At 42.7% G+C, this 26,941-nt stretch overlaps 1 protein-coding gene and 1 long non-coding RNA gene across 2 annotated transcripts; both read left to right on the top strand.

Annotated features, from left to right (window-relative positions):
* Window positions 1-2,347: 2,347 nt before the first annotated feature.
* LOC125885485 (uncharacterized) lies at window positions 2,348-15,174 on the top strand. Its single transcript, XM_049571040.1, has 4 exons — window positions 2,348-2,405; window positions 2,494-2,567; window positions 14,534-14,590; window positions 14,710-15,174. The coding sequence occupies exons 2-4, from the start codon at window positions 2,511-2,513 to the stop codon at window positions 14,920-14,922; spliced, it is 327 nt and encodes a 108-aa protein (XP_049426997.1). The 5' UTR covers window positions 2,348-2,405; window positions 2,494-2,510; the 3' UTR covers window positions 14,923-15,174.
* Window positions 15,175-20,447: 5,273 nt separating this feature from the next.
* On the top strand, window positions 20,448-21,291 carry LOC125885488 (uncharacterized). The gene is made up of 4 exons (XR_007448904.1): window positions 20,448-20,513; window positions 20,602-20,675; window positions 20,774-20,824; window positions 20,940-21,291. It is a non-coding gene; the product is annotated as an uncharacterized LOC125885488 (long non-coding RNA).
* The last annotated feature ends 5,650 nt before the right edge of the window (window positions 21,292-26,941 follow it).

Genomic DNA, 26,941 nt, shown 5'->3' with positions numbered 1-26,941 from the left:
GAGGGGTGGGGGGACACGAGCTCGGAGGGGAGGGATCATGGAGCACAGAGGGAGGGGTGTGTGTGTAGGGGGAATGCTTTTTTCAAATCTTTCTCATCGTCTTTCTAAACGTAGACCATAGCTTTAAGGTGGTGGGAGTAGTGGGGGATGGGTCCAACAAACACCAGCTCTCACCTGGAAGAGTGGTGTTTGCGTCCCCATAAGATTATAAAGCCAGACCCTGTTCTTTTTTCCTAAACCTAACCACGCATGTTAGTTGTTGGAGGGAAAAAAAACCAACATAAATTTGTGGTGTTGTACTGACGTAGTGTGTTCACTTTGAAAGAGACCATATGAGAACCTAACCTATGTAACTTTACTTGCCTAAACTTAAAGCAGCTGTGCGGAACTTTTTACCATTTATAAAACTGTCCCGAGTTCGTATCATCCCCCCTTGAAGATGCACATATTTATTTGAACCCAACAGCGACAAAAAAGCCTTTCTCTATATGGCTATTTAGCGTAGCCTCGGTTGGGTTGGACACAGCGGAAGTCAGCAAACCAGAATACGGCACCTGGAGGCAGAAGTAAGTCTGCACGCCCACAGCGGCCCGCAGCCATTAAACCACAGAAGAAGAAGGAGCCGTGTTTACGAGTAGGATTTAAGAAACAGGCTAAATGACATGTAGTAGGGAGTAGTGAATGATTTCGGACACATTTCACACTCTTGTACAGTAGGTGGTGGTATGCACCTGGAAGTTGTTTGCGATCTGCCAATAAATTGAGAGAAGAAGAAGGAGCCATCTTTACAGAGTGTGTTCTTCAAGTATGCGGTACGCAACAGACATTGCTGAACACATAACAGTTTTACCAGATGTGTCTATAAGGACTTGGTTGTACTTTCGATGTCATGGCGGATAAAGAAGGAGCACCATCTAAAAGAAAATGAACAGAAGAACAGAAGAAGGCTAAACGGGACAGTGATAGGGCTCGAGCCCAAACGCATGTAAACCTTGGTCGGGCATTCACCAAGTGGAGAGAGCTGAGAGATTTGAAAGGTTTTAAAACTGATCTCAAGTTGGCCCTTTTCCTAATTGACAGGTACGTAATTTTTGTTTTTATTTAGAGAATATACCGCAACTTGTTAGACGTCGTTTCACTTCAATATATGACGACGTGGAAGTTATAAGAAAGCTCAATGTAACGTTAGCTGATGTGAACCGCTTTTGTCTAGTAACGTTACAACAAACGCCACAAAATTATCTGTGACTGTGACCTTGAACACAAATATACAGCAGGCAGTTGTCCTCAGTTTATAAGAAATTCAGAGCTACACCAGAACATTTATGATTTTCCTCTTGCTCTCCAAAACAAATGCATGCGGTAATTGCCGGTAGCAGTCAAGATTTTACGAACGAAGCCGAATGCCGACTGCAGTTGGAATTTTACGACACCAGGCTGTGGGTGTCATACCGCTTCGACCAAAGGGGGCGCTATAATCAATGAAAACGTAAAGTTCCGCACAGCTGCTTTAACCTACCTGACTTCCCTTTCCTTGTTAACCTACCTAACTCTAAGTACCTCTAACGTGACAACGATGACCATGTTTCTTTTCCTAAACCTAACCTACCTAACTTCACTTGCCCAAACTTTAACTACAAAACTTTACGTTAAGTACGTAACATGAAAATGTCCAACCATTTTTAATTACTAAACCTAACCTATGTTATTTTGTTTAACTATGTTGTAATTTTTTTTTTTTAAAAAATTGTACGCAAATTGTAAATACTCAAAATTACAATTGTACATTTGACTTGTCACACACACATTACTGCTGTATAATTGACCCTGTTACATGAGGACACATTGTTCTGCAACATTAACTGTGAGACTGTGCCATCCATGCAATAAATGAGTGCATTAATTTTGAGTGTGACTTAATCTTCATACTAAATAGATAAATAAAAGATACCTTTTAAAGACAGCAGTGATATATATTGCACTGCTATCTGTTGTTGGTGTTGTTTAACTTTGTTGTGTAATGAGTGATAAAGTGTTACTGCTGGGAATGTTGTCAGTGTTGTGGCACAAGAGCTGATCCTGAGACTTATATCTAGTGTTCTGGTTGCACTGGTGCATTTTGGATGTGAGATCAACTGCTGTGCTGATTAAACCAACTGAAGAAAAAACAATACACTGTAATTGAATGCCACATACCATATAATCCAGGTTTTGGTTTTAATCCCTGATCATTAATCAAATCTTGACATGTGGAAGTAGAAGATTTCCTAATGTTTACAGTTTCCCAACATTGCTGTATATCAATGAGGTGACAGCCGCTCCTGTAAGTATATAAGAAAGGCTCAACATTCAGAGCACAACAACCTCCTCGACCATCTGTGAGACAGTCAGCTCAAGACTAAAAGGTGATTATATGGTTTCTGTATTTTCGGTGTGAGGATGGTGGTGATTTTGCTGTTGTTAATGAAGTCTTTATTATTTCCTTTTCAACAGGTGGGATCACTGTAACCATGCTGAAGGTAGCACTTGTGCTTGGATGCCTCCTGAGCCTCGCTCTGGCTCATCCTGTAAGTGTAACACTGTCATACTCGATACCAGTGTTCTGACACCACTTTAACTGTGATAGTATAATGTTGGTAATATCAAACTTGTGCATTTTCCACAGATGGAGCACACACAACTTGCTCGGTCTAGCTCCAGCTCTAACTCCAATGAGGTGAGTGCTCTCACTATCCCTCAACATTCAACACACCTGAATGTCAGTGACTGTAAAAACCATTTAACATCCTCTTTTGTGTGTTTGACAACAAATGTTTCTGATTTTCTTGAAGGCTGCCGGGCAACAGCCTCCGTTTGTCCAGGACCTTCTTGATATGCTCACCAAACTCATAACTCAAACTGCTCCTCCTAAAAAGTAAAATCTGAAATGTAAGCAGAGATTGATGAGTACAGAAAAAAACAGTATTTAATGAGACAGATGTTTGACATCAGCTTTGTTTTGTGTCAGTTTGTCAAGTCAACTGTTTTTTCTACCTTTCAAATTGTAATGATGTTATCTTAACCATGATGTTGTTACACTCATCATTGTAGTTCACTCAAACATGCGGATCCAAATCACTTCATTCTCTGTACTATCTGCACAATAAACTTCATAAATAGAAAACGTGGACCAGATGTGTTTGTGTTTGTTTCTCAAACATGAATGAAGCTGTATAGGAAGGTGTGTATCATACAAATGATTAGATATGTACATCATAATAAAGCAGCATAAAACAGAGCTCAGGAATCACATCCAGTTTCAACACCTTCACTGTTTCCCAACACCTGTGAGTGTCTGACTCTTTGAAGGACTGTGGTCAGAAGGAGCCACCACATGAACAGGTTTCATCAGATTATATTTGTACAGCACATGTTAGGTTGTTGTTTACTCTCCATTGAACAGAATAAAATCAAGTGTGGGAGGTAAAGCTGACTTTTTTCAGTTATTAGTCCATATAAAGGTCTGTCAATTAATGTCTTTTTATGAGCTGCAACTTGCTTTGAATGATAAAATCAAAAAAAGTTTGAATCAGTAATTGGGATGGAAGATTATTCACTGATGTTTTATAACATGTCCCATGAAATGTTCAATGTCTACCACAAAATGTACAGTTAATCACAGTAAGTGAGAGTACACTGCTGTCCCTTTTCCCTCCCTTGTAGATCTGCCCAGGTGTGCTGCATTACTTCACGAGGTGCAGTGCACCTGGCATGTGCCAGCAGCAGAGGAGAGAGGCCTCTGGTGTGGAGACTGCTTATCTTGCTGCCTCTCAGCCTGGGATTTTTCATTGTCTTGTTTGCTTGTTTCAATTGTAGCAAGTGTTGGAGTGTAGAATGTGATAAATACATTAAATCACACCTACATCATTAAAGCCTGAGGCTGATCGCCCGCTGAGGGTGTAGCAGGAAGGAGGAGAAACATGGCATGTCCCTTTCTGAATGAAGTCGTGGACGTGGAGGCACAAATAATTCAAAGGCTGTTGCATCAGGAGAGGGTGATCAGACCTCGTTTGGATGTCCTATCTTTCGTGGAGGAGTATCTCTATGAAAGATACCATTTTAGCTCACACTCCATCATTTATCTGAACAATCTCCTCCGCCCATATCAAACATCACACATTGCGGATATGCATTATCGTTGGAGCAAATTTTATGCATTGCCCTTTGATTCTTCACCAGCGTCATTTTCCTTTATAACACTGGGGACACTGAGCACATCAGTAAGGCAACAGTTTGTCAGGCCATAAGAAAAGTGATGCTGGCTCTGAAAAGACTTTTGCTTGCTTTTGTGGTTTCCACTGGGCATCATCAAAGAGGAATTCCACAGAACTGCAGGTTTGTCAATGTTAATAAGAAATGAGTCTACGTGGATACATGATGCAATTATTTATGAGTACTTTTAATACATTTAAGGATTCCCCGGTGTAGTTGGCTGCATTGATGGGACTCCCATCCCCATCATAGCGCCATCTGAGAATGTAGACTATGTGAATCGTAAGTCAATTCACAGCATCAATGTGCAGGTAAGATGAGGCGGAGTATGTACTGTCTCTCAAAAGTTTCACTTCAAGACTGCAGATACATTACACATTTCAGTTAATTACAAGCAAAAACACAAGATGAATTAAAAGATAAAATCCACATTTTACTCTCATGTATGAAATTAAGATACATTTGTCTTAAGAACTTTTTTTTAAACTTTTACATCTGGGCAAATGTACCTATGTCTCTCCAGTGGGTTGATTAAGCCAGCTAACACATTTATCCATGAGATTCCCTGGAAGAGTTTTTTAAAAGCAATGACTGCAGCCACAAACATTTTGACATCTTGCTCCATGTGATCTCTTCAAGTCTCTTCAAGCCTGCTTTTGCGTAACGTACTAATGATGGTTCTCATTCTGCACTGAAGGCGATATGTGATGCAGCCCACAGTGTTGAAGCCAAATGGCCAGGCTCTGTCCATGACTGATGGATTTATCTTGAGTCTACACTGAGCCATAAATTTGCACAGGGTAAATTAAAGTTTGCTCTTCCCTCCTCAAATAATTATGGGAGAAAAATGTCAAAATTGTAACCTGTATCTCCACCACTCATACAGGACAGTATAATGGCATCCTACTTGGTGACAGAGGATACCCCTGCCTGCCCTCTCTGATGACCCCTGACCCTGACCCTGGACCACAGCAACGCTACAAACTGGCTCACTGCAGAACCAGAGCAAGGATTGATGTCCATTGGCATTCAAGACCCGCTTCCAGGATCACGCCAAAGTGAGCATGTGACATTACTGTCGCCTGTGTCACGCTCCACAATATTGCTATATTGAGAGGAGAGCGTCAACCTGCTGTACAGAGGCATGACCCAGAGGAAGACCATCTCTTCCACCCCACCGATGGGCAGGATGGACGAGCAGTGAGACGCACTGTCTCGCAACCATTTTTCTTAGTAATCCCCTCGTTACCTCCCACCAGTCCCCTGTCAGATGCATTTTTGTTTAAGCATTCTTCACTACTTTCAAGTAAACTGAGGACAGATCATTTCTTTCAGATGTGATTTTATTTGTCTGTGTTCTTCATTTCCTGCAAATAGAGAGCATGGTGCTTTAATATTATTACATATTTGTATATTACATTGATTTGCCAACAGTAACTAACTCAACTTTTAACTGGTGTTCCAGTATCTGAATTTCTAGTTTGGTTTTTGTCATTTGGAGTTTAATGTGGTCCATTTGTAGGTCACATTTTGCAATTTGCCTCTGCAGGTGAACCCTGTACAGCTCCTTTTACAGGGAGCTATGGAGAGACAAAAAACAGACACTGTTCAGTCTGAGACATTTCCACAGTCCAAAGCTTAATCTTAATTGGGACACACAGGCAATGATAACTGCAAATAACAGCTTACTGTGCTCTGGAGACTGATGGGCCCTCCTCCTCCTCATTATAATTGCCAGACACACTCTGTTTTAAGACCATACAAGTTTTCATGTGGGGCAGAGCAATCAGAAATTGTCATACGTGACATTGAGGATGGACAGTATCCCTCTGAAGGCCCATCAGCCCCCACAGCAGTGGTTACGGACACTGTGACTCCATCATCCTCCTGTGGTAAAGAGGAACAATAATGTTGATGTAGGCCACTCAAAACCATCACACACACTCTGTGCAATATTCACTGACTTACAACCATGTGAAAATCTGCAGTGGCAGGAGGCTCCAGGAGGGTAATGGCTCCATCAGCAGGAACTGTTGCAATATAACAAAGGTGAAATGTCAACATCAGGGTTACGTTGTGCAGAGTGGATAAAGGGACCCACAGTTTCTTATGTACTCGCAAAAAGTGAATATACCCTTTATATAAGCACTGGTATCCTGAGGGCTGAAGGGCTCTGATGAGCTGTCCCCTGGGATGCCCTCAGCAACAGGCCGCCCACTATTTTGGCAAAGAGTCAGCTCCTCTGTGTGGGTGAATGGGGCTGATGGTGGCCCACCACCTGTTTTTTGGGCCTCAGCCTTCTTCCTGTTGGCTACAGTGACATTCAACAATTCAGTTAACCTCAGCCTAAGTTTTGTGCTTGATTTTGAGTTGCTGCCAAGTGCGTTTTGGCCCCATTGGATTACAGCTGAATAAGAGGATTTTGCAAATTATATCAAAATATATGAACAGTTTTAAGATATAAAAATGTTTCTATATTTTCTGTATATTAGACACGCATTAACTTTTGTTAACTTTTCCTATGCCACCCGACGCTGTTTGGCTGCAGCTGCTGCATTAGACTGATGTCTAAAGACATGTTCTGATTTTGCATATGCAGTCATTCGCATGTCTAATTCAGCTGGCGTGAAGTATGTCGCTCTGCCTTTAACTGCGCTTGAGAATCATTTCATCTCCACTCCACTGATGATGGCTTTATAAGCTCACTGTGAACGTGCTTCCCTCAGAGGCTGTTTACACGTGGCCGGCTATTTTCATAAACGGACATTTCACCGTCTCCGTTTTCAAAAAGATCTTCGTTTACACTTACCCGTGTATATATACACAAGAGCATGTCAAACCTGTAGGTGGCAGTGTAACGAGAAGCTCGAGCCTTCCATGTATCCATTGTCACCATAGCAACATAGGTCGCACTTTTGACACAGCCGCAAGTTCCGGTGCATACTGTGACGTCGGCTGCCTATAACTCCGTTTATCTCAGTTTATCTCAGTTTACATGCAAACACGCAAAAGGAGTTTTCCAAAATCTCCACTCTGGCCGGAGTTTTTAGAAAGACTCGTTTTCAGAGGAGAAATCTCTGTTTGCGTGTAAACGAAGGGCACAAACAAAGGAAGATGTCTCCGTTTATCAAAATCACTGTGTACGTGTAAACGGCCTCTCAGGCTGAACATACTCAGAGCTGATTGATTGGTGGTGGTGTTACAGCTATATGTGTTTTGTGCTGCTGTCCCTTTTCCCTCCCTTATAGATCTGCCCAGGTGTGCTGCATTACTTAACGAGGTGCGGTGCACCTGGCATGGAGGAGGTGCTTAAGGCCTTGCTCAGACTGCCAGCCAAAATCCGAGTTCCTGTGCCAGCAGCAGAGGAGAGAGGCCTCTGGTGTGGGGACTGCTGGTCCTGCTGCCTCTCAGCCTGGGATTTTTGTCGTCTTGTTTGCTTGTTCTACCTGTAAGTGCTTTTTGAGGGTGTTAATGTGGTTACTTTGGGTCAGTGTTGGAGTTTTGTTTGCCCCATAGCGCCGCCTAATGGTGGGGCTTAACACTCGGGCAGTGACTTGTGGCATCAGACAGGGACGAAAAAAGCCTTGCTTTAATGTCAGCATGATACACTGCCGGTCGCTATTATAGTTTGACAGCGCTTGGTGGCATCGGGGGGAAACACAGTCAGGCAAGAACAAAAGTTAAAGCTATGATCTACGTTTAGAAAGATTGATCACTATTATTAACATCATTTAGATGGTGGTTATGGCCCAATAGTGCTAGCTACACAATGTGAAGAGCAAAAGGAACCAAAAAAATCCATTCTGTCTGGCAGCTGCAGGCCTGCAAAGAAATTGACCAATCACAGCCATCTGGTCCCCATGGGAGTTACTCCTTGTTCAAATTTGCACTCTCTCTCTCTTACCCTTCGTCCAATCCCCTCGCTCCATTTTGACACTGCTTTGCTCCTGCTACTCCCTGAGTGATTCAGCTACACGAGTTTCGATATGGAAAATAAAGAGAGCGACAGCAGCAAGCGGCCTCTGCTTGCCCCACCCGCAACGGCTAAAAGGAAGCGTAAGTCTGCCTCTGAAAAGGCAGAAACGAAGAGGAAATGCGACAAATTGAGGGCTCAAAGCAGAGTAAACATCAGGTCATCCTTTGACCGATGGAGAAAGCTCCGCAAGACCTGGGCCTGAAAAGTGAAGCTGATACAACGGAGTTTTTGTTGAGCAGGTAATATTTCGTTTATATTGTAGATGTTGTGACATAGATAACTGTATGCCAATGCTGGCTTATGACTGTGAAAGCTGCCATTAATTTTTTGTGTGGTTAGACGGCGTTGAAACATTTTTTGTCTGCAATATTGTCAACACTTGTTTACTTGTTCGACGGAAACGTTAGCCTTACTTTTAGCATTGTAAGCTAAAATTGCTATCATGTTTACACATCGTCACATCAGCGTGTTTATGTGTCGTTACGAGCATAGACGGATTACCGCATGGGCAAAGTGGGCGTGTGCCCAGGGCCCCAGAACCAATAGGGGCCCTTGGCCTTCAGAGTTGTTGTTTTTTTTTTGTACAATTTAAAAAAATATTGGAATGAATGTGGTTTTGAAAATGTAGTATGATGATAAAATCATTTGAATGTTTTAGAAATTATAAGATTAAATCAGTAATGTTTGATGGTATGTACGCTGGGAGTCAAGCGTGCAGTGCGTTTTCAAAATGGAGAAGCAGGCGCACAGTGGATCAGCTAAACGAAAACAAAGGAAAGAAAAAGAAGCCAAAGATGCCGCTTTGGTGCAGCAAATTCCATCCATCTCAACATTTTTCACCAGAAAAGTGGGGCAAGATTATGATGCTCATAGCAGCGGTGCCAATACTACAAGTCACCGGGATGACCTGCAGGATGCTAACACTGCTAGCTCAAGTTCACCGGAGATGTTTAGTAGTGGTGGAGCGGCGCTGCCTCCACGGACACCGTGAGCGGACAATGCTTGCAGTACTACGGCGGGCAGCAGCCGGGCGGCCGAGCCAGGTCAGCCTGAGCTAAGTCCTCTCACATCGCCAGCGGAGGATGAGATGTTGGCGGCCGGGAACGAACCTGAGAGCGCCGTACAGCAGAGGGATGATGATGAAGACTCCTGGTGTGAAACTGTTACTGATCCTGCGCTGTGGGGAAATATATCCAGTGACAAAGTAAAGAGTGTTCTCATTGAAAGAGGGCCCTCTTCATTTCAGAACAGAAGAGCAAAATACCCTGCATCGACAAGAGACTGTGGTCTAGGTGGTCGGGTTCGTTCATTAACCAATGACATGATGTGCAGTCGACTGCCTAATGGACAACTAGCACCACGAGAATGGGTGGTGTATTCACCATCAACTGGACATGTGTTTTGCTTTGCCTGCAAACTTTTCGGGGTGACAAAGAATGCATTTGTGGATGGTTTTTGTGACTGGAAACATCCACATCGCATTTCAGAACATGAGAGGAGCCCAGTCCATGTCCAACATGCTGACACTGATGCAGAGGATGAGTGGAACTGGCGCAATCGACTCAGCCCTGAGAAAGCAAACTTCGGATGTGAGGGAATATTGGAGGGGTGTTTTGCGACGTGTAGTGGCAGTGATCAAGTTTTTAGGAGAAAGAGGACTGGCATTCAGAGGGAATGACGAGCCTTGGATCGCCACATAACGGCAACTATTTGGGGATATTAGAGTTAATATCCCAATTTGACCCATTTCTGGCAGAGCATATTAAAATAAACAACAAAACATAGTGGAGCGTTTCCTGGCATTTGAGCCAATTCAGAGCCATACAGGCCAAAGTCTGGCAGATTGTGTAATTGCCATGGTGGAGAATCTTGGGCTGGACTTATCTAATTGTAGAGGCCAATCATTTGATAATGCCAGCAACATGTCGGGCCGTACAACGGACTACAGGCACATTTGAAGCAAAGAAACCCATTAATCCACTATGTGCCTTGTGCTGCCCATTCTTTAAATTTAGTGGGTGTAAGCGGCATAGAGGCAAGCAGTCTAGAAGTGGGACAGTATTTTGATTTACTGCAATCCTTGTACACATTCTGCGCTGCCTCCACTCACAGGTGGGAGCGAGTTTTTCGAACTCTGATATAGACTTAACTTTAAAATCACTGTCTAACACTCGGTGGAGCTGCCGAGCTGACTCGACTAAAGCTCTTTGGCAAAACTACGTTAAAATAAGGGAGGCATTAGAGAGCATAGCTGAAGATGAAACTGAGAAAAGAGACACCCAAGTGAGGCCAGCACACTCACAGTAAAATTAAATAAACTGGAAACTGCATTCATGGCTAATTTCTGGAATACCATTCTGACTCGTTTCCAACTGACAAGTTTACAGCTCCAAAAGCGGACATAGAGCTCATGACAGCTGTGCGCCTTCTCAGATCTCTGCGTGAGTTTGTATCAGCACAGAGATCTTTTCACAGACTTTGAAAAGGAAGCCTTAGCTGTGCCAGGCGTGTGCCAGACGTACAAATATGACCTTCAGCGCACCAGAAAGCGCAAGCGATTTGAGGATGACAGCGCAGAAAAGATGCGGTATTTGATGGGAAAAGCAAATTCCAAATAGAAACATTCAGTGTGGCTATCGATAAGTTAGTCAGCTGTCTCAGCCACAGAATTGATGCATACAAGCACCTGTGTGATCTGTTTGGTGTTCTTTTCATGCGGAGAACACATCTGACCGTGAGTTAATTGACAAAGCGAACACACTGGCCTCCGCCTATCCCGCTGACTTGGACAGCAATCTTGAAATGAACTGATTCACTTCAGATCTTTCATCAGATCAGACGGACAGAATGTGCCTCCATCGAAATGTCTTAAAACAATACTTGATTGTGGATTACAGTCAACATTTCCTAATGTGTACATTGCCGTAAGACTGTACCTGACGCCTTCCTGTCACAAACTGCGAGGGAGAACGGTCATTTTCTCAAATGGCCAGGATAAAAAATGAACTTCGGACAAAAATGACCCAGAGACGCCTTAACAGTTTGTCACTCATGGCCATAGAGGCCGAACTGGTCCGAGAGTTGGACTTTGATGACCTTATCAAGGACTTTTCCTTGAAGAAGGCCAGAAAAAAGCCGGTGGTTTAGGTGAGTACATTTGTTACACTGTGGTTTTGTGTGGTCGTAGCTGTGGCTCTTTACTGATGTTCATTCATGTTGCCTTTATTACTTTGACGATTTTTTTAGGTGCTTATATTTTAATTAAGGTGTGTTTTACTCCATAATACTGCAAGGGCTGGCTGGCTATTTGAGCTTGCTGTCCCTCCCCTCAAAATATGTATATTGTCCTGTACATGGCAGTTGCCAAACAAAACAGACCTAAAATGACAGTAATTTTGTGTGGTTGTGTGTTGCCTGGTGTTGATTTGTGCGTAATGGGAAGAGCGCCTGTGCGCGCGCACTGTTTGCGTGTGTAAGCAGGGGCCTGTGACGAGTTTGTGTCCAGGGTCCATGGTCATGATAATCCGTCTATGGTTACGAGGCTCCGAGGGGTGGGGGACACGAGATCGGAGGGGAGGGATCATGAAGCACAGAGGGAGGGGGGTGTGTGTGGGGGGAATGCTCTTTTCAAATCTTTCTCATCGTCTTTCTAAACATAGACCATAGCTTTAAGGCAGTGGGAGTAGTGGGGGATGGGTCCAACAAACACCAGCTCTCACCTGGGAGAGCGGTGTTTGCGTCCCGTAAGATTATAAAGCCAGACCCTGTTCTTTTTTCCTAAACCTAACCACGCATGTTAGTTGTTGGAGGGAAAAAAAACAACATAAATTTGTGGTGTTGTACTGACGTAGTGTGTTCATTTTGAAAGAGACTGTATGAGAACCTAACCTATGTAACTTTACTTGCCTAAACTTAAAGCAGCTGTGCGGAACTTTTTACCATTTATAAAACTGTCCCTAGTTCGTTCCCTTGAAGATGCGCATATTTATTTGAACCCAACAGCGACAAAAAAGCCTTTCTCTATATGGCTATTTAGGGTAGCCTCGGTCGGGTCGGATACAGCGGAAGTCAGCAAACCAGAATACGGCACTTGGAGGCAGAAGTAAGTCTGACAGTCAGAAGAAGGCTAAACGGGACAGTGATAGGGCTCGAGCCCAAACGCATGTAAACCTCAGTCAGGCATTCACCAAGTGGAGAAAGCTGAGAGATTTGAAAGGTTTTAAAACTGATCTCGAGTTGGCCCTTTTCCTAATCGACAGGTATGTAATTTTGTTTTTATTTAGAGAATATACATAACTTGTTAGACGTCGTTTCACTTCAATATATGACGACATGGAAGTTATAAGCAAGCTAAATGTAACGTTAGCTGATGTGAACCGCTTTTGTCTAGTAACGTTACAACAAATGCCACAAAATTATCTGTGACTGTGACCATGAACACAAATATACAGCAGGCAGTTGTCCTCAGTTTATAAGAAATTCAGAGCTACACCAGAACATTTATGATTTTCCTCTCGCTCTCCAAAACAAATGCACGCGGTAATTGCCAGTTGCAGTCGAGATTTTACGAATGAAAGCGAATGCCGACTGCAGTCAGAATTTTACGACACCAGGCTGTGGGTGTCATACCGCTTCGACCAAAGGGGGCGCTATAATCAATGAAAACGTATGGATGGTAATTTTGCTGTTGTTAATGAAATCTTTATTATTTCCGCACCCTCCTTGCCCTCGCAAATGAAGAGGCCATCAACCATCAGGTGACGGGGATGGTGAAAAACAGGCCGACTTATGAGAGAACCGAGAGAGTACCGTTTACGCCACACGCTGAGCTACACGTTTTGTCACTTGCTCATGCACCCCCATTGCCCTGAAAAAGGCACATTCTGTGTTAACAAAAGTACGTAGGCGGCATTTTGCTGCACTCCCTGATTTTGTTTTTATACTGCCAATGCTGAAAAAAGACTGATTGGGCTTTCCTACAAATTTGCACAACTCCTATCTAAAAAGGGCTAGAAGTAGATAGATAGATAGATAGATAGATAGATAGATAGATAGATAGATAGATCATTTCAACACCTTCAGTGTTTCCAAACACCTCTGAGTGTCTGTCTGAGCCTTGTGAGGACTGTGGTCAGAATGAGCCACCACTGTTTCATCATATTGTATTTGTACAGCACACACTGTATCTCAGGTTGCCACTTAGTCTGTGAATCAATATATCAGATGTCAGCTTGGCATTTTTACTTGTCATTAATATTATGAGTGCAGTTTTAAAAATGACAAAAGTTTAAGAAGTGATGATCATTACGTACTATAAATTCATGTTGTTGTTTTCTGGCAACTTTATATTTATTGACCATTTCTGGCAAGAGAAGGTGATGACATGGGCAAGATTATACTTGTGCATGAAAAGGGTAATTGACATTCCAGTCTGAACGATATGGCCGATTATGGAGGATTTTCCTTGGAAAAAACAAACAAGTAAAGTAAAGTAAATCCCCCTGAATCATTATGAATTAATAAAATTAAAAAACAAACGAAAAACAAAACTTTTCCTAAATTTGAAAAGCTGAAGGAAAATACACATTTGCAGTCTTTTGTTTTCAGGAAGGACATTTTGCTGGGTGCAGCTGTGACAAGGTTTTACTCTGTCTGCTGCACAGCATCAAATCACGACAGGAGTGTTTCAGAAAATCAGCGTTTCGCCTTCCCAATTTTGTAGACTTGCAGATTTTGTTGATTTGGTAATTTTTCCTTGATATTTCTGCTTTTCCCAAAAGTAATTATGTTGGCTGTTTAGTTGAATTGTGCTGAGCCATTGTTAAAATAGCTCTGAAATGAATCACATCATTTGATCCAGGTGTGGTTTCCATCTCTGATCAGTAGCCACACCTTGAAATATGGAGAAAGAGGATTTCCCAACAATTCTATATGCTAATGAGGTGACATATGCTCCTGTAACTGTATATAAGAAAAGCCCAACATTCAGAGCAGCACTACAACAACCTCCTCGACCATCTGCGAAACACTCTGCTCAAGACTAAAAGGTGATTATGTTAATATAATGACTATGTGTGAGGATGGTGGTGATTTTGCTGTTGTTAATGAAGTCTTTATTATTTCCTTTTCAACAGGTGTGATCACTGTAACCATGCTGAAGGTAGCACTTGTGCTTGGATGCCTCCTGAGCCTCGCTCTGGCTCATCCTGTAAGTGTAACACTGTCATACTCGATACCAGTGTTCTGACACCACTTTAACTGTGATAGTATAATGTTGGTAATATCAAACTTGTGGATTTACTACAGGTGGAGCGCAAAAGACTTGCTCGGTCTGAGTCCAACTCTGACTCGAGGTCCGATGAGGTGAGTGCTCTCACTATCCTTCAACATTCAACACACCTGAATGTCAATGACTGTAAAAAAAAATCATTTAAAATCCTCTTTTGTGTGTTTGACAATGAATGTTTCTGATTTTCTCAAAGGCCAGGCCAAAGCCTGTGCCAGTGCCAGTGCCTGTGCCAGTGCCAGTGCCTACGCCTGCACCTGCGCCAGTGCCAGTGCCAGTACCTGTGCCAGTGCCAGTGCCGGCCCCAGCCCCGGCTGCTCCGGCTGCCCCGGCCCTCCCGGATATTCTCAAGAACTTTTTTGATTTGCTTTCCAAACTGCCAGCTCCACCTACTCCTCCTAAAAAGTAAAATCTGAAATGTAAGCAGAGATTGATGAGTACAGAAAAAAAACAGTATTTAATGAGACAGGTGTTTGACATCAGCTTTGTTTTGTGTCAGTTTGTCAAGTCAACTGTTTTTTCTTCTTTTCAAATTGTAATGATGTTATCTTAACCATGATGTTGTTACACTCATCATTGTAGTTCACTCAAACATGCGGATCCAAATCACTTCATTCTCTGTACTATCTGCACAATAAACTTCATAAATAGAAAACGTGGACCAGATGTGTTTGTGTTTGTTTCTCAAACATTAATGAAGCTGTATAGGAAGGTGTGTATCATACAAATGATTAGATATATGCATCATAATAAAGCAACATAAAACAGAGCTCAGGAATCACATCCAGTTTCAACACCTTCACTGTTTCCCAACACCTGTGAGTGTCTGACTCTTTGAAGGACTGTGGTCAGAAGGAGCCACCACATGAACAGGTTTCATCAGATTATATTTGTACAGCACATGTTAGGTTGTTGTTTACTCTCCATTGAACAGAATAAAATCAAGTGTGGGAGGTAAAGCTGACTTTTTTCAGTTATTAGTCCATATAAAGGTCTGTCAATTAATGTCTTTTTATGAGCTGCAACTTGCTTTGAATGATAAAATCAAAAAGAGTTTGAATCAGTAATTGGGATGGAAGATTATTCACTGATGTTTTATCACATGTCCCATGTAGTGTTCAGTGTTTACCACAAAACGTACAATTAATCACAGTAAGTGAGAGTACACTGCTGTCCCTTTTCCCTCCCTCTGAGGCTGTTTACACGTGGCCGGCTATTTTCATAAACCGACATTTCACCGTCTCCGTTTTCAAAAAGATCTCTGTTTACACTTACCCGTGTATATATACACAAGAGCATGTCAAACCTGTAGGTGGCAGTGTAACGAGAAGCTCGAGCCTTCCATGTATCCATTGTCACCATAGCAACATAGGTCGCACTTTTGACACAGGCGCAAGTTCCGGTGCATACTGTGACGTCGGCTGCCTATAACTCCGTTTATCTCCGTTTATCTCAGTTTACATGCAAACACGCAACCGGAGTTTTCCAAAATCTCCACTCTGGCCGGAGCTTTTAGAAAGACTCGTTTTCAGAGGAGAAATCTCTGTTTGCGTGTAAATGAAGGGCACAAACGAAGGAAGATGTCTCCGTTTGTCAAAATCACCATGTACGTGTAAACGGCCTCTCAGGCTGAACATACTCAGAGCTGATTGATTGGTGGTGGTGTTACAGCTATATGTGTTTTGTGCTGCTGTCCCTTTTCCCTCCCTTATAGATCTGCCCAGGTGTGCTGCATTACTTAACGAGGTGCGGTGCACCTGGCATGGAGGAGGTGCTTAAGGCCTTGCTCAGACTGCCAGCCAAAATCCGAGTTCCTGTGCCAGCAGCAGAGGAGAGAGGCCTCTGGTGTGGGGACTGCTGGTCCTGCTGCCTCTCAGCCTGGGATTTTTGTTGTCTTGTTTGCTTGTTCTACCTGTAAGTGCTTTTTGAGGGTGTTAATGTGGTTACTTTGGGTCAGTGTTGGAGTTTTGTTTGTCCATAGGGCCGCCTAAGGGTGGGGCTTAACACTTGGGCAGTGACTTGCGGCGTCAGACAGGGACGAAAAAAGCCTTGCTTTAATGTCAGCATGATACACTGCCGGTCGCTATTATAGTTTGACAGCGCTCGGTGACATCGGGGGGAAACACAGTCGGGCAAGAACAAAAGTTAAAGCTATGGTCTACGTTTAGAAAGATTGATCACTATTATTAACATCATTTAGATGGTGGTTATGGCCCAATAGTGCTAGCTACACAATGTGAAGAGCAAAAGGAACCAAAAAAATCCATTCTGTCTGGCAGCTGCAGGCCTGCAAAGAAATTGACCAATCACAGCCATGGTCCCCATGGGAGTTACTCTTTGTTCAAATTTGCACTCTCTCTCTCTTACCCTTCGTCCAATCCCCTCGCTCCATTTTGACACTCCTCTGCTCCTCGTCCCGCCTCGTCCCAACCCCCCTCTGCATTTGAAAGTACGAGTGGTTTGTAAGGCCCTGAGTGATTCAGCTACACAAGTTTCGATATGGAAAATAAAGAGAGCGACAGCAGCAAGCGGCCTCTGCTTGCCCCACCAGCAAAGGCTAAAAGGAAGCGTAAGTCTGCCTCTGAAAAGGCAGAAACGAAGAGGAAATGCGACAAATTGAGGACTCAAAGCAGAGTAAACATCAGGTCATCCTATGACCGATGGAGAAAGCTCCGGCAAGACCTGGGCCTGAAAAGTGACGCTGATACAACAGAGTTTTTGTTGAACAGGTAATATTTCGTTTATATTGTGGATGTTGTGACATAGATAACTGTATGCCAATGCTGGCTTATGACTGTGAAAGCTGCTGTTAGTTTTTTGTGTGGTTAGACGGCGTCAAAACATTTTTTGTCTGCAATATTGTCAACACTTGTTTACTTGTTTGACAGAGACCTTAGCCTTATTTTTAGCATTGTAAGCTAAAATTGCTATCATGTTTACACATTGTCACATCAGCGTGTTTATGTGTTGTTAGGAGGCTCCGAGGGGGGGTCTATGTCATTGGTCCGACAGCCAATCGGTCCGACATCCCATTAGTCCGACGTCATGTTGTTCAGATATGTGATAATACTAGGCTATACTGTATTTGTGTACCATAGAGGATCAGCAAACGCAACAAAAGTAGGCTACTGGTCGAGATACAAGTGTCACAGAGAGAAGAGAGTGAAACACCATAACCTCCTGTTATTAACTCTGGGGTCCAGGTTGTGTGGGGAGCTCTCTGCGGTGCTGAAGGGCTCGCGGCAGGTGTATTTCTACCTTGATGGTGCGCCGCGACTGGCTCTGGGTCAGCTGGGAAAGGCTTGAGGCGAAGCAGGCTCAGTGCTTATGTGTTTGCCACTTTCTTTATCATTTTAACCCACACCATGATCTTTTCCTGACCCTAACCAAGTGGTTTTTGTGCCTAAACCTAACCAGACCTTAACCACAGGGCATCATGATGATTTTGGAACAACGGGACATCGGAACAATGGGTTTAACATGGTCGGACCAATGAGCTGTCTGACCAATGGGCAGTTCCCCCGAGGGGTGGGGGGACAAAAGCTCGGAGGGGAGGGATCATGGAGCACAGAGGTGTGTGTGTGTAGGGAGGAATGCTTTTTTCAAATCTTTCTCATCGTCTTTCTAAACGTAGACCATAGCTTTAAGGCGGTGGGAGTAGTGGGGGATGGGTCCAACAAACCCCAGCTCTCACCTGGGAGAGCGGTGTTTGCGTCCCCGTAAGATTATAAAGCCAGACCCTGTTCTTTTTTCCTAAACCTAACCACGCATGTTAGTTGTTGGAGGGAAAAAAACAACATAAATTTGTGGTGTTGTACTGATGTAGTGTGTTCATTTTGAAAGAGACCGTATGAGAACCTAACCTATGTAACTTTACTTGCCTAAACTTAAAGCAGCTGTGCGGAACTTTTTACCATTTATAAAACTGTCCCGAGTTCGTATCACGCCCCCTTGAAGATGCACATATTTATTTGAACCCAACAGCGACAAAAAAGCCTTTCTCTATATGGCTATTTAGGGTAGCCTCAGTTGGGTTGGACACAGCGGAAGTCAGCAAACCAGAATACGGCACCCGGAGGCAGAAGTAAGTCTGCACTCCTGCAGCGGCCCGCAGCCATTAAACCACAGAAGAAGAAGGAGCCGTGTTTACGAGTAGGATTTAAGAAACAGGCTAAATGACATGTAGTAGGGAGTAGTGAATGATTTCGGACACATTTCACACTCTTGTACAGTAGGTGGTGGTATGCACCTGGAAGTTGTTTGCAATCCGCCAATAAATTGAGAGAAGAAGAAGGAGCCGTCTTTACAGAGTGTGTTCTTCAAGTATGCGGTACGCAACAGACATTGCTGAACACATAACAGTTTTACCAGATGTATCTATAAGGACTTGGTTGTACTTTCAATGTCATGGCGGATAAAGAAGGAGCACCATCTAAAAGAAAATGAACAGAAGAAGGCTAAACGGGACAGTGATAGGGCTCGAGCCCAAACGCATGTAAACCTCGGTCGGGCATTCACCAAGTGGAGAAAGCTGAGAGATCTGAAAGGTTTTAAAACTGATCTCGAGTTGGCCCTTTTCCTAATCGACAGGTACGTAATTTTTGTTTTTATTTAGAGAATATACCGCAACTTGTTAGATGTTGTTTCACTTCAACATGTGACAACATGGAAGTTATAAGCAAGCTAAATGTAACGTTAGCTGATGTGAACCGCTTTTGTCTAGTAACGTTACAACAAACGCCACAAAATTATCTGTGACTGTGACCATGAACACAAATATACAGCAGGCAGTTGCCCTCAGTTTATAAGAAATTCAGAGCTACACCAGAACATTTATGATTTTCCTCTCGCCCTCCAAAACAAATGCATGCGGTAATTGCCAGTTGCAGTCGAGATTTTACGAATGAAAGCGAATGCCGACTGCAGTCAGAATTTTACGACACCAGGCTGTGGGTGTCATACCGTTTCGACCAAAGGGGGCGCTATAATCAATGAAAACGTAAAGTTCTGCACAGCTGCATTAACCTACCTGACTTCCCTTTCCTTGTTAACCTACCTAACTCTAAGTACCTCTAACGTGACAACGATGACCATGTTTCTTTTCCTAAACCTAACCTACCTAACTTCACTTGCCCAAACTTTAACTACAAAACTTTACGTTAAGTATGTAACATGAAAACGTCCAACCATTTTTCTATTACTAAACCTAACCTATGTTATTTTGTTTAACTATGTTTGTAACTTTTTGTTAAGTATGTCATTTTTTTAAAAAAAAAAATTGTACTTAAATTGTAAATTAGTACGCATGCCTAAGCATGTCAGGTAACACCAACTGAATCAAATTTTGTGGAATTGTAATACTGAACATTACAATTGTACATTTGACTTGTCACACACACATTACTGCTGTATAACTGACCCTGTTACATGAGGACACATTGTTCTGCAACATTAACTGTGAGACTGTGCCATCCATGCAATAAATGACTGCATTAATTTTGAGTGTGACTGAATCTTCATACTAAATAGATAAATAAAAGATACCTTTTAAAGACAGCAGTGATATATATTGCACTGTTATCTGTTGTTGGTGTTGTTTAACTTTGTTGTGTAATGAGTGATAAAGTGTTACTGCTGGGAATGTTGTCAGTGTTGTGGCACAAGAGCTGATCCTGAGACTTATATCTAGTGTTCTGGTTGCACTGGTGCATTTTGGATGTGAGATCAACTGCTGTGCTGATTAAACCAACTGAAGAAAAAACAATACACTGCAACTGAATGCCACATAGCATATAATCCAGGTGTGGTTTTTAATCCCTGATCATTAATCAAATCTTGACATGTGGAAGTGGAAGATTTCCTAATGTTTACAGTTTCCCAACATTGCTGTATATCAATGAGGTGACAGCCGCTCCCGTAAGTATATATAAGAAAGGCTCAACATTCAGAGCACAACAACCTCCTCGACCATCTGTGAGACAGTCAGCTCAAGACTCAAAGGTGATTATATGGTTTCTGTATTTTCTGTGTGAGGATGGTGGTGATTTTGCTGTTGTTAATGAAGTCTTTATTATTTCCTTTTCAACAGGTGGGATCACTGTAACCATGCTGAAGGTAGCACTTGTGCTTGGATGCCTCCTGAGCCTCGCTCTGGCTCATCCTGTAAGTGTAACACTGTCATACTCGATACCAGTGTTCTGACACCACTTTAACTGTGATAGTATAATGTTGGTAATATCAAACTTGTGGATTTTCCACAGATGGTGCACAAAGCAGTTCCTCGGTCTAGCTCCAACTCTAACTCCAATGAGGTGAGTGCTCTCATTATCCCTCAACATTCAACACACCTGAATGTCAGTGACTGTAAAAACCATTTAACATCCTCTTTTGTGTGTTTGACAACAAATGTTTCTGATTTTCTTGAAGGCTGCCGGGCAACAGCCTGCGTCTGTGTCGGCCCCAGACCTGTCTTTCCACAAACTTGTTGATATGCTCACCAAACTCATAACTCGAACTGCTCCTCCTAAAAAGTAAAATCTGAAATGTAAGCAGAGATTGATGAGTACAGAAAAAACAGTATTTAATGAGACAGATGTTTGACATCAGCTTTGTTTTGTGTCAGTTTGTCAAGTCAACTGTTTTTTCTTCTTTTCAAATTGTAATGATGTTATCTTAACCATGATGTTGTTACACTCATCATTGTCGTTCACTCAAACATGCGGATCCAAATCACTTCATTCTCTGTATTATCTGCACAATAAACTTCATAAACAGAAAACATGGACCAGATGTGTTTGTGTTTGTTTCTCAAACATTAATGAAGCTGTATAGGAAGGTGTGTATCATACAAATGATTAGATATGTACATCATAATAAAGCAGCATAAAACAGAGCTCAGGAATCACATCCAGTTTCAACACCTTCACTGTTTCCCAACACCAGTGAGTGTCTGACTCTTTGAAGGACTGTGGTCAGAAGGAGCCACCACATGAACAGGTTTCATCAGATTATATTTGTACAGCACATGTTAGGTTGTTGTTTACTCTCCATTAAACAGAATAAAATCAAGTGTGGGAGGTAAAGCTGACTTTTTTCAGTTATTAGTCCATATAAAGGTCTGTCAATTAATGTCTTTTTATGAGCTGCAACTTGATTTGAATGATAAAATCAAAACAAGTTTGAATCAGTAATTGGGATGGAAGATTATTCACTGATGTTTTATAACATGTCCCATGTAGTGTTCAGTGTTTGCCACAAAACGCACAGTTAATCACAGTAAGTGAGAGTACACTGCTGTCCCTTTTCCCTCCCTTGTAGATCTGCCCAGGTGTGCGGCATTACTTAACGAGGTGTGGTGCACCTGGCATGGAGGAGGTGCTTAAGAGCTGCTGTGCCAGCAGCAGAGGAGAGAGGCCTCTGGTGTGGAGACTGCTGGTCCTGCTGCCTCACAGCCTGGGATTTTTATTGTCTTGTTTGCTTGTTCTACCTGTGATAAAGCTTTTGGATTTGAGTGTTTTTTGAGGTGTTAATGTGGTTATTTTGGGTCAGTGTTGAGTTTTGCTCGCCCAACCATTATTCTATTACTAAACAAACCTAACCTATGTTATTTTGTTTAACTATGTTTGTAACTTTTTGTTACGTATGTCATTTTTAAAAAACTTTTTTATGTGCATTATGGTAGGACATAATATCAACCATTGTTTGAGTCTAACTGGTGGACTCTAGTGATGTCTGTGTTGTGTAGATACAAAGAGGGCCAGACCGTGCATATCTTTGGAGGCGATCTCCGTTAATTCCTCTCCAGGTGGCAAAAATAAAATCCTCCGTCAAACACAACTATACAAACTCCAGCCTCTACACAAATTAAGCCACGCAAGATTATGTCAGCATAAACTGCAACAGCAAAAGGGGAGAGGCAAGGCGGGAGACACCCCTTTATAGGTGGGGTACCCCCAGAGGTGAACGTAGGGGTGCAAAAATTGGGTGTCAAACGTTCCACATATTAGATAGGAATTGTGCAAATTTGCAGGAAAGCCCAATCAGTCTTTTCTTTTCAGTACCTAATGTTTCAAAGTCCACATCAAAAAAAGCTTTCATGTTTAAAGCACCTTCTGACTGGAATAATTTACCAGTAAATATTCGCTCCATTTCTTCTTTCAGACTGTTTAAACATACCTTGGCAACTCATTTTCATACCAACTGTAGATGTAGACTATAACACCTTTCCAATTTTATCTCATTTCCAGTTTTATCTCATTTCTCATTCTTCTGTCTTTACTGAACCACTCAATTTAACTGACATTTTACATTTTACAGTCACGCTTGGCTATATTTTTAATGATCATTATTCCCTGTTATTTATTATGTTGTAACTGTAGGCTCTGTGAGACTTTTTGTTGTCGTTGTTGTTTTTTTGTTTTGTTTGTTTGTTTGTTTCTGTTCTGTTGTGTTTATCTTGGCTGTATGAGTGTAATGTTTTTGTGGTATTTTGTTCAGGACCCCCTCGAAAATGAGATGGTACATCTCAAGGGGTTATCCTGATAAAAGAATTTCATGTAATCAGCACAGCAGTTGATCTCACATCCAGAATGCACCAGTGCAACCACAACACTAGATATAAGTCTCAGGATCAGCTCTTGTACTCATTACACAACAAAGTTAAACAACACTAACAACAGATAGCAGTGCAATATATATCACTGCTGTCTTTAAAAGGTATCTTTTATTTATCTATTTAGTATGAAGATTCAGTCACACTCAAAATTAATGCACTCATTTATTGCATGGATGGCACAGCCTCACAGTTAATGTTGCAGAACAATGTGTCCTCATGTAACAGGGTCAATTATACAGCAGTAATATGTGTGACAAGTCAAATGTACAGTTGTAATGTTGAGTATTACATTTACACAAAATTTGATTCAGTTGGTGTTACCTGACATGCTTAGGCCTCCGTGCTCAATAGCCCCTTTTACACTGCCAGATTTCCGCAAATGTTGGGGCGTTTTGCCGGCAAGCTGCGAGCGTTTAGACGCACAAAGCCGGATTGGTGAGTTGATCCGAGGTGCCCAATTTTCCGCCTCGTAGGGTAGTCACATTGGCAGAACCCTTTTAGTTTAAAAAGACCGAGGCGGCCTTCCGCAACGGGAGGGGCTGTTTAAGACTTGTGGGAGGAGCTGTTGATGACGCTGCACGTAGGACCCACTGGTGGTGGATAAACAGGAAACAGCTGATAGCAGGAATTAGCGAGCAGTTAGTAGCAAGAGGAAAATGCAACCCTGACAGACACTGTAAAGATGAGCAGCTGGGGAGACAAGGTACTGTGCACCCTTCTTGCCCTCACAAACGAAGAGGCCATTAACCGTCAGATGGCAGGAACGGTGAAGGACGGGCCAACTTACGAGAGAATCATCAAAGGACTGACCAGCCGCGGCTTCCCTCCCATGTCAGTGTTTACGTCACACGCTGAGCTACACATTTTGTTACTTGCTCACGCCCCCCATTGCCCCAAAAAAGGCGCATTCTGTATTAACAAAAGTAGGTAGGCGGCATTTTGCCATACTCTCCGATTTTGTTTTTATATATTGCCAATGCTGAAAAAAGACTGATTGGGCTTTCCTGCAAATTTACACAATTCCTATCTAATATGTGGAACGTTTGATACCCAGTTTTTGCACCCCTACGTTCACCTCTGGGGGTACCCCACCTATAAAGGGGTGTCTCCCGCCTTGCCTCTATGCTTTTGCTGTTGCAGTTTATGCTGACATAATCTTGTGTGGCTTAATTTGTGTAGAGGCTGGAGTTTGTATGATTGTGTTTGCCACCTGGAGAGGAATGAATGGAGATCGCCTCTGAAGATATCCGCAGTCTGGGCCTCTTTGTATCTACACAACGCAGACATCACTAGAGTCCACTAGTTACACTCAAACAGTGGTTAATACTACATCCTACCATAATGCACATTAAAAAAATTTTTTTAAAAAAATGACATACTTCACAGAAAGTTACAAACATAGCTAAACAAAATAATGTAAGTTAGGTTTAGGAATAGAATAATGGTTGGATGTTTTCATGTTACGTACTTAACGTAGAGTTTGGTAATTAAAGTTTGGGCAAGTGAAGTTAGGTAGGTTAGGTTCTCGTACTGTCTCTTTCAAAATAAAGACACACTACGTCAGTACAACACCGCAAATTGATGTTATCTTTCCTCCAACAACTGACACACGTGGTTAGGTTTAGGAAAAAGAACAGGGTCTGGCTTTATGATCTTACGGGACGCAAACACCACTCTCCCAGGTGAGAGCAGGGAAACTGAGTGTCCTTAAACTATAACAGTGACCAGCAGTGTATCATGCTTACGTTAAAGCAAGGCTTTTTTTGTCCCTGTCTGATGCCTCAAGTCACTGCCAAACTGTTAAGCTCCACCCGTAGGCGGCCCTATGGGGCAAACAAAACTCCAACACTGACCCAAAATAACCACATTAACACCTCAAGAAACAATCAAATCCATGAGATTTATCACAGGTAGAACAAGCAAACAAGACAATAAAAATCCCAGGCTGAGGGGCAGCAGGACCAGCAGTCTCCACACCAGAGGCCTCTCGCCTCTGCTGCTGGCACAGGAGCTCTTAAACACCTCCTCCATGCCAAGTGCACCACACCTCGTTAAGTAATGCAGCACACCTGGGCAGATCTACAAGGGAGGGAAAAGGGACAGCAGTGTCTTATCACCCTCTCCTGATGCAACAGCCTTTGAATTATTTGTGCCTCCACGTCCACGACTTCACTGGCTACGGTTACATGACGACTTTTCATTCGGAATGAATTAACCCGATTGAAATCATTCGGAATGAACTTCTCTCCCTCCGAGTTTACATGGAAGATGCATTTATGGAGGGTTTGGTGCTGGGAAGGCTTCTGATTGGATAGTGAGTGAGCGGGGCGGATATGTGTGTAACGTTACGTGTTTCCGGTTGGCCTACCGGAAGAAAAATATTAGGCTTGTCTTTGACAACATGAACAACGTTACCAGTGCTGTTGTCAGGTTGATTTCGCTGTTGTTGTTAAAGCAGCAGTATGACCACAAAATGTTATTTATCATCATTCGTCTGTTAAGGAGCAGAAGGGAGGTAGAATATCTAGAAAGGGACGCAAAAGACCGTGCTAATGGCTACCGTTTAACCCAACGACTGCTCCTCCTTAGCCCCCAGCCGTGTCCCACTCGCCAGGCCAGGCAGCTGTGGATGAAGGTGCGAAGCCAGGACTGGTGGAACAGGGTTGTGCTCACTGAATTCACAGACGTGGAGTGGAAAGAAAACTTTAGAATGACCCGTGCATCATTCGCCAAACTGTGTGGTCTTGTCCAGGGCTTCATGTCTCCCGAAGAAGTCACCGTCCGTGCACCTATCCCCCTCAACATGCGTGTGGCCGTCGTCCTTTACAGACTGGGGAGTTGTGCAGAGTATCGTCTTGTTGCGAATCAATTCGGGATTCACAAGGCAACTGTGAAGAAATTCACCTACATGTTCTGTAAAGGTGTTGTGCAGGGAGGACTAATGAGGGATCTCATCCGGATGCCAAGTGAAGAGTTTTTGGCCTGATAGATGGTAAGTGTTCTCCTTGACTTTACACTTTGTATGCAGCTTATTTCAGCTCATACCGGTATGTGCAATGCTGTATTGTGTACCGTGTGAGCAGCAATGCTGTACTTGCATATTTCATTGGACTAACCTGTAGGCTCAGTATCTCACTTAAGTGAGTACACCCCTCCCATTTTTGCAAATACGTCATTATATCTTTTCTATAGTGTCGTCCCATGAAAAGATATAATGACATATTTGCAAAAATGGGAGGGGTGTACTCACTTATGTGAGATACTGTACATATTGGGAAGCCACTCACACACATGCACACACGCTCTCTCTGCAGTAGATTCATATACTGTATTCACCAACGTTTCGGCCTGTAGCCTTCATCAGGGTCATCAATGATTCAATGACCTCGATGAAGGCCACAGCCCGAAATGTAAATATGCTGCCTGAAGCTTGGAGTTTGCCACAACGCCGTTTGTTGGTTAGTTTTAGAGTCATCTCGTAAGGTGTGCGCCTACATGGAACTAAAAAAGTAACTTGTTCATTTACAAAACAGGAAGATTACTGTCAATGCATGTGAAGTGCCTGGAATAGAATGTTCATTTCTCAAAACAGTATGCTGAATATCTTCCCCATCCACTAAGCATTCTGTTGGATAATGCACATCCCTTGAAAAGGCCAATACAAACATTTCAATCAGTATGCCACAAGTACCATCTTGTCACTTCAATGAAATCTTACATGCTGTTTATTATTTGTTTCCAAAAGCTTCAGAAGCATCAGCTGCAAGATGCCAGGGTGTGCTCATGATTCATCAGTATTCCAGAACTCAGACCT

Source organism: Epinephelus fuscoguttatus, linkage group LG3 (genome assembly GCF_011397635.1).
Source record: "Epinephelus fuscoguttatus linkage group LG3, E.fuscoguttatus.final_Chr_v1".
In the NCBI taxonomy this organism is placed as follows: Eukaryota; Metazoa; Chordata; class Actinopteri; order Perciformes; family Serranidae; genus Epinephelus; species Epinephelus fuscoguttatus.
Note: the sequence above shows the minus strand (reverse complement) of the source record. Positions and strands in the feature narration are given on the sequence as shown.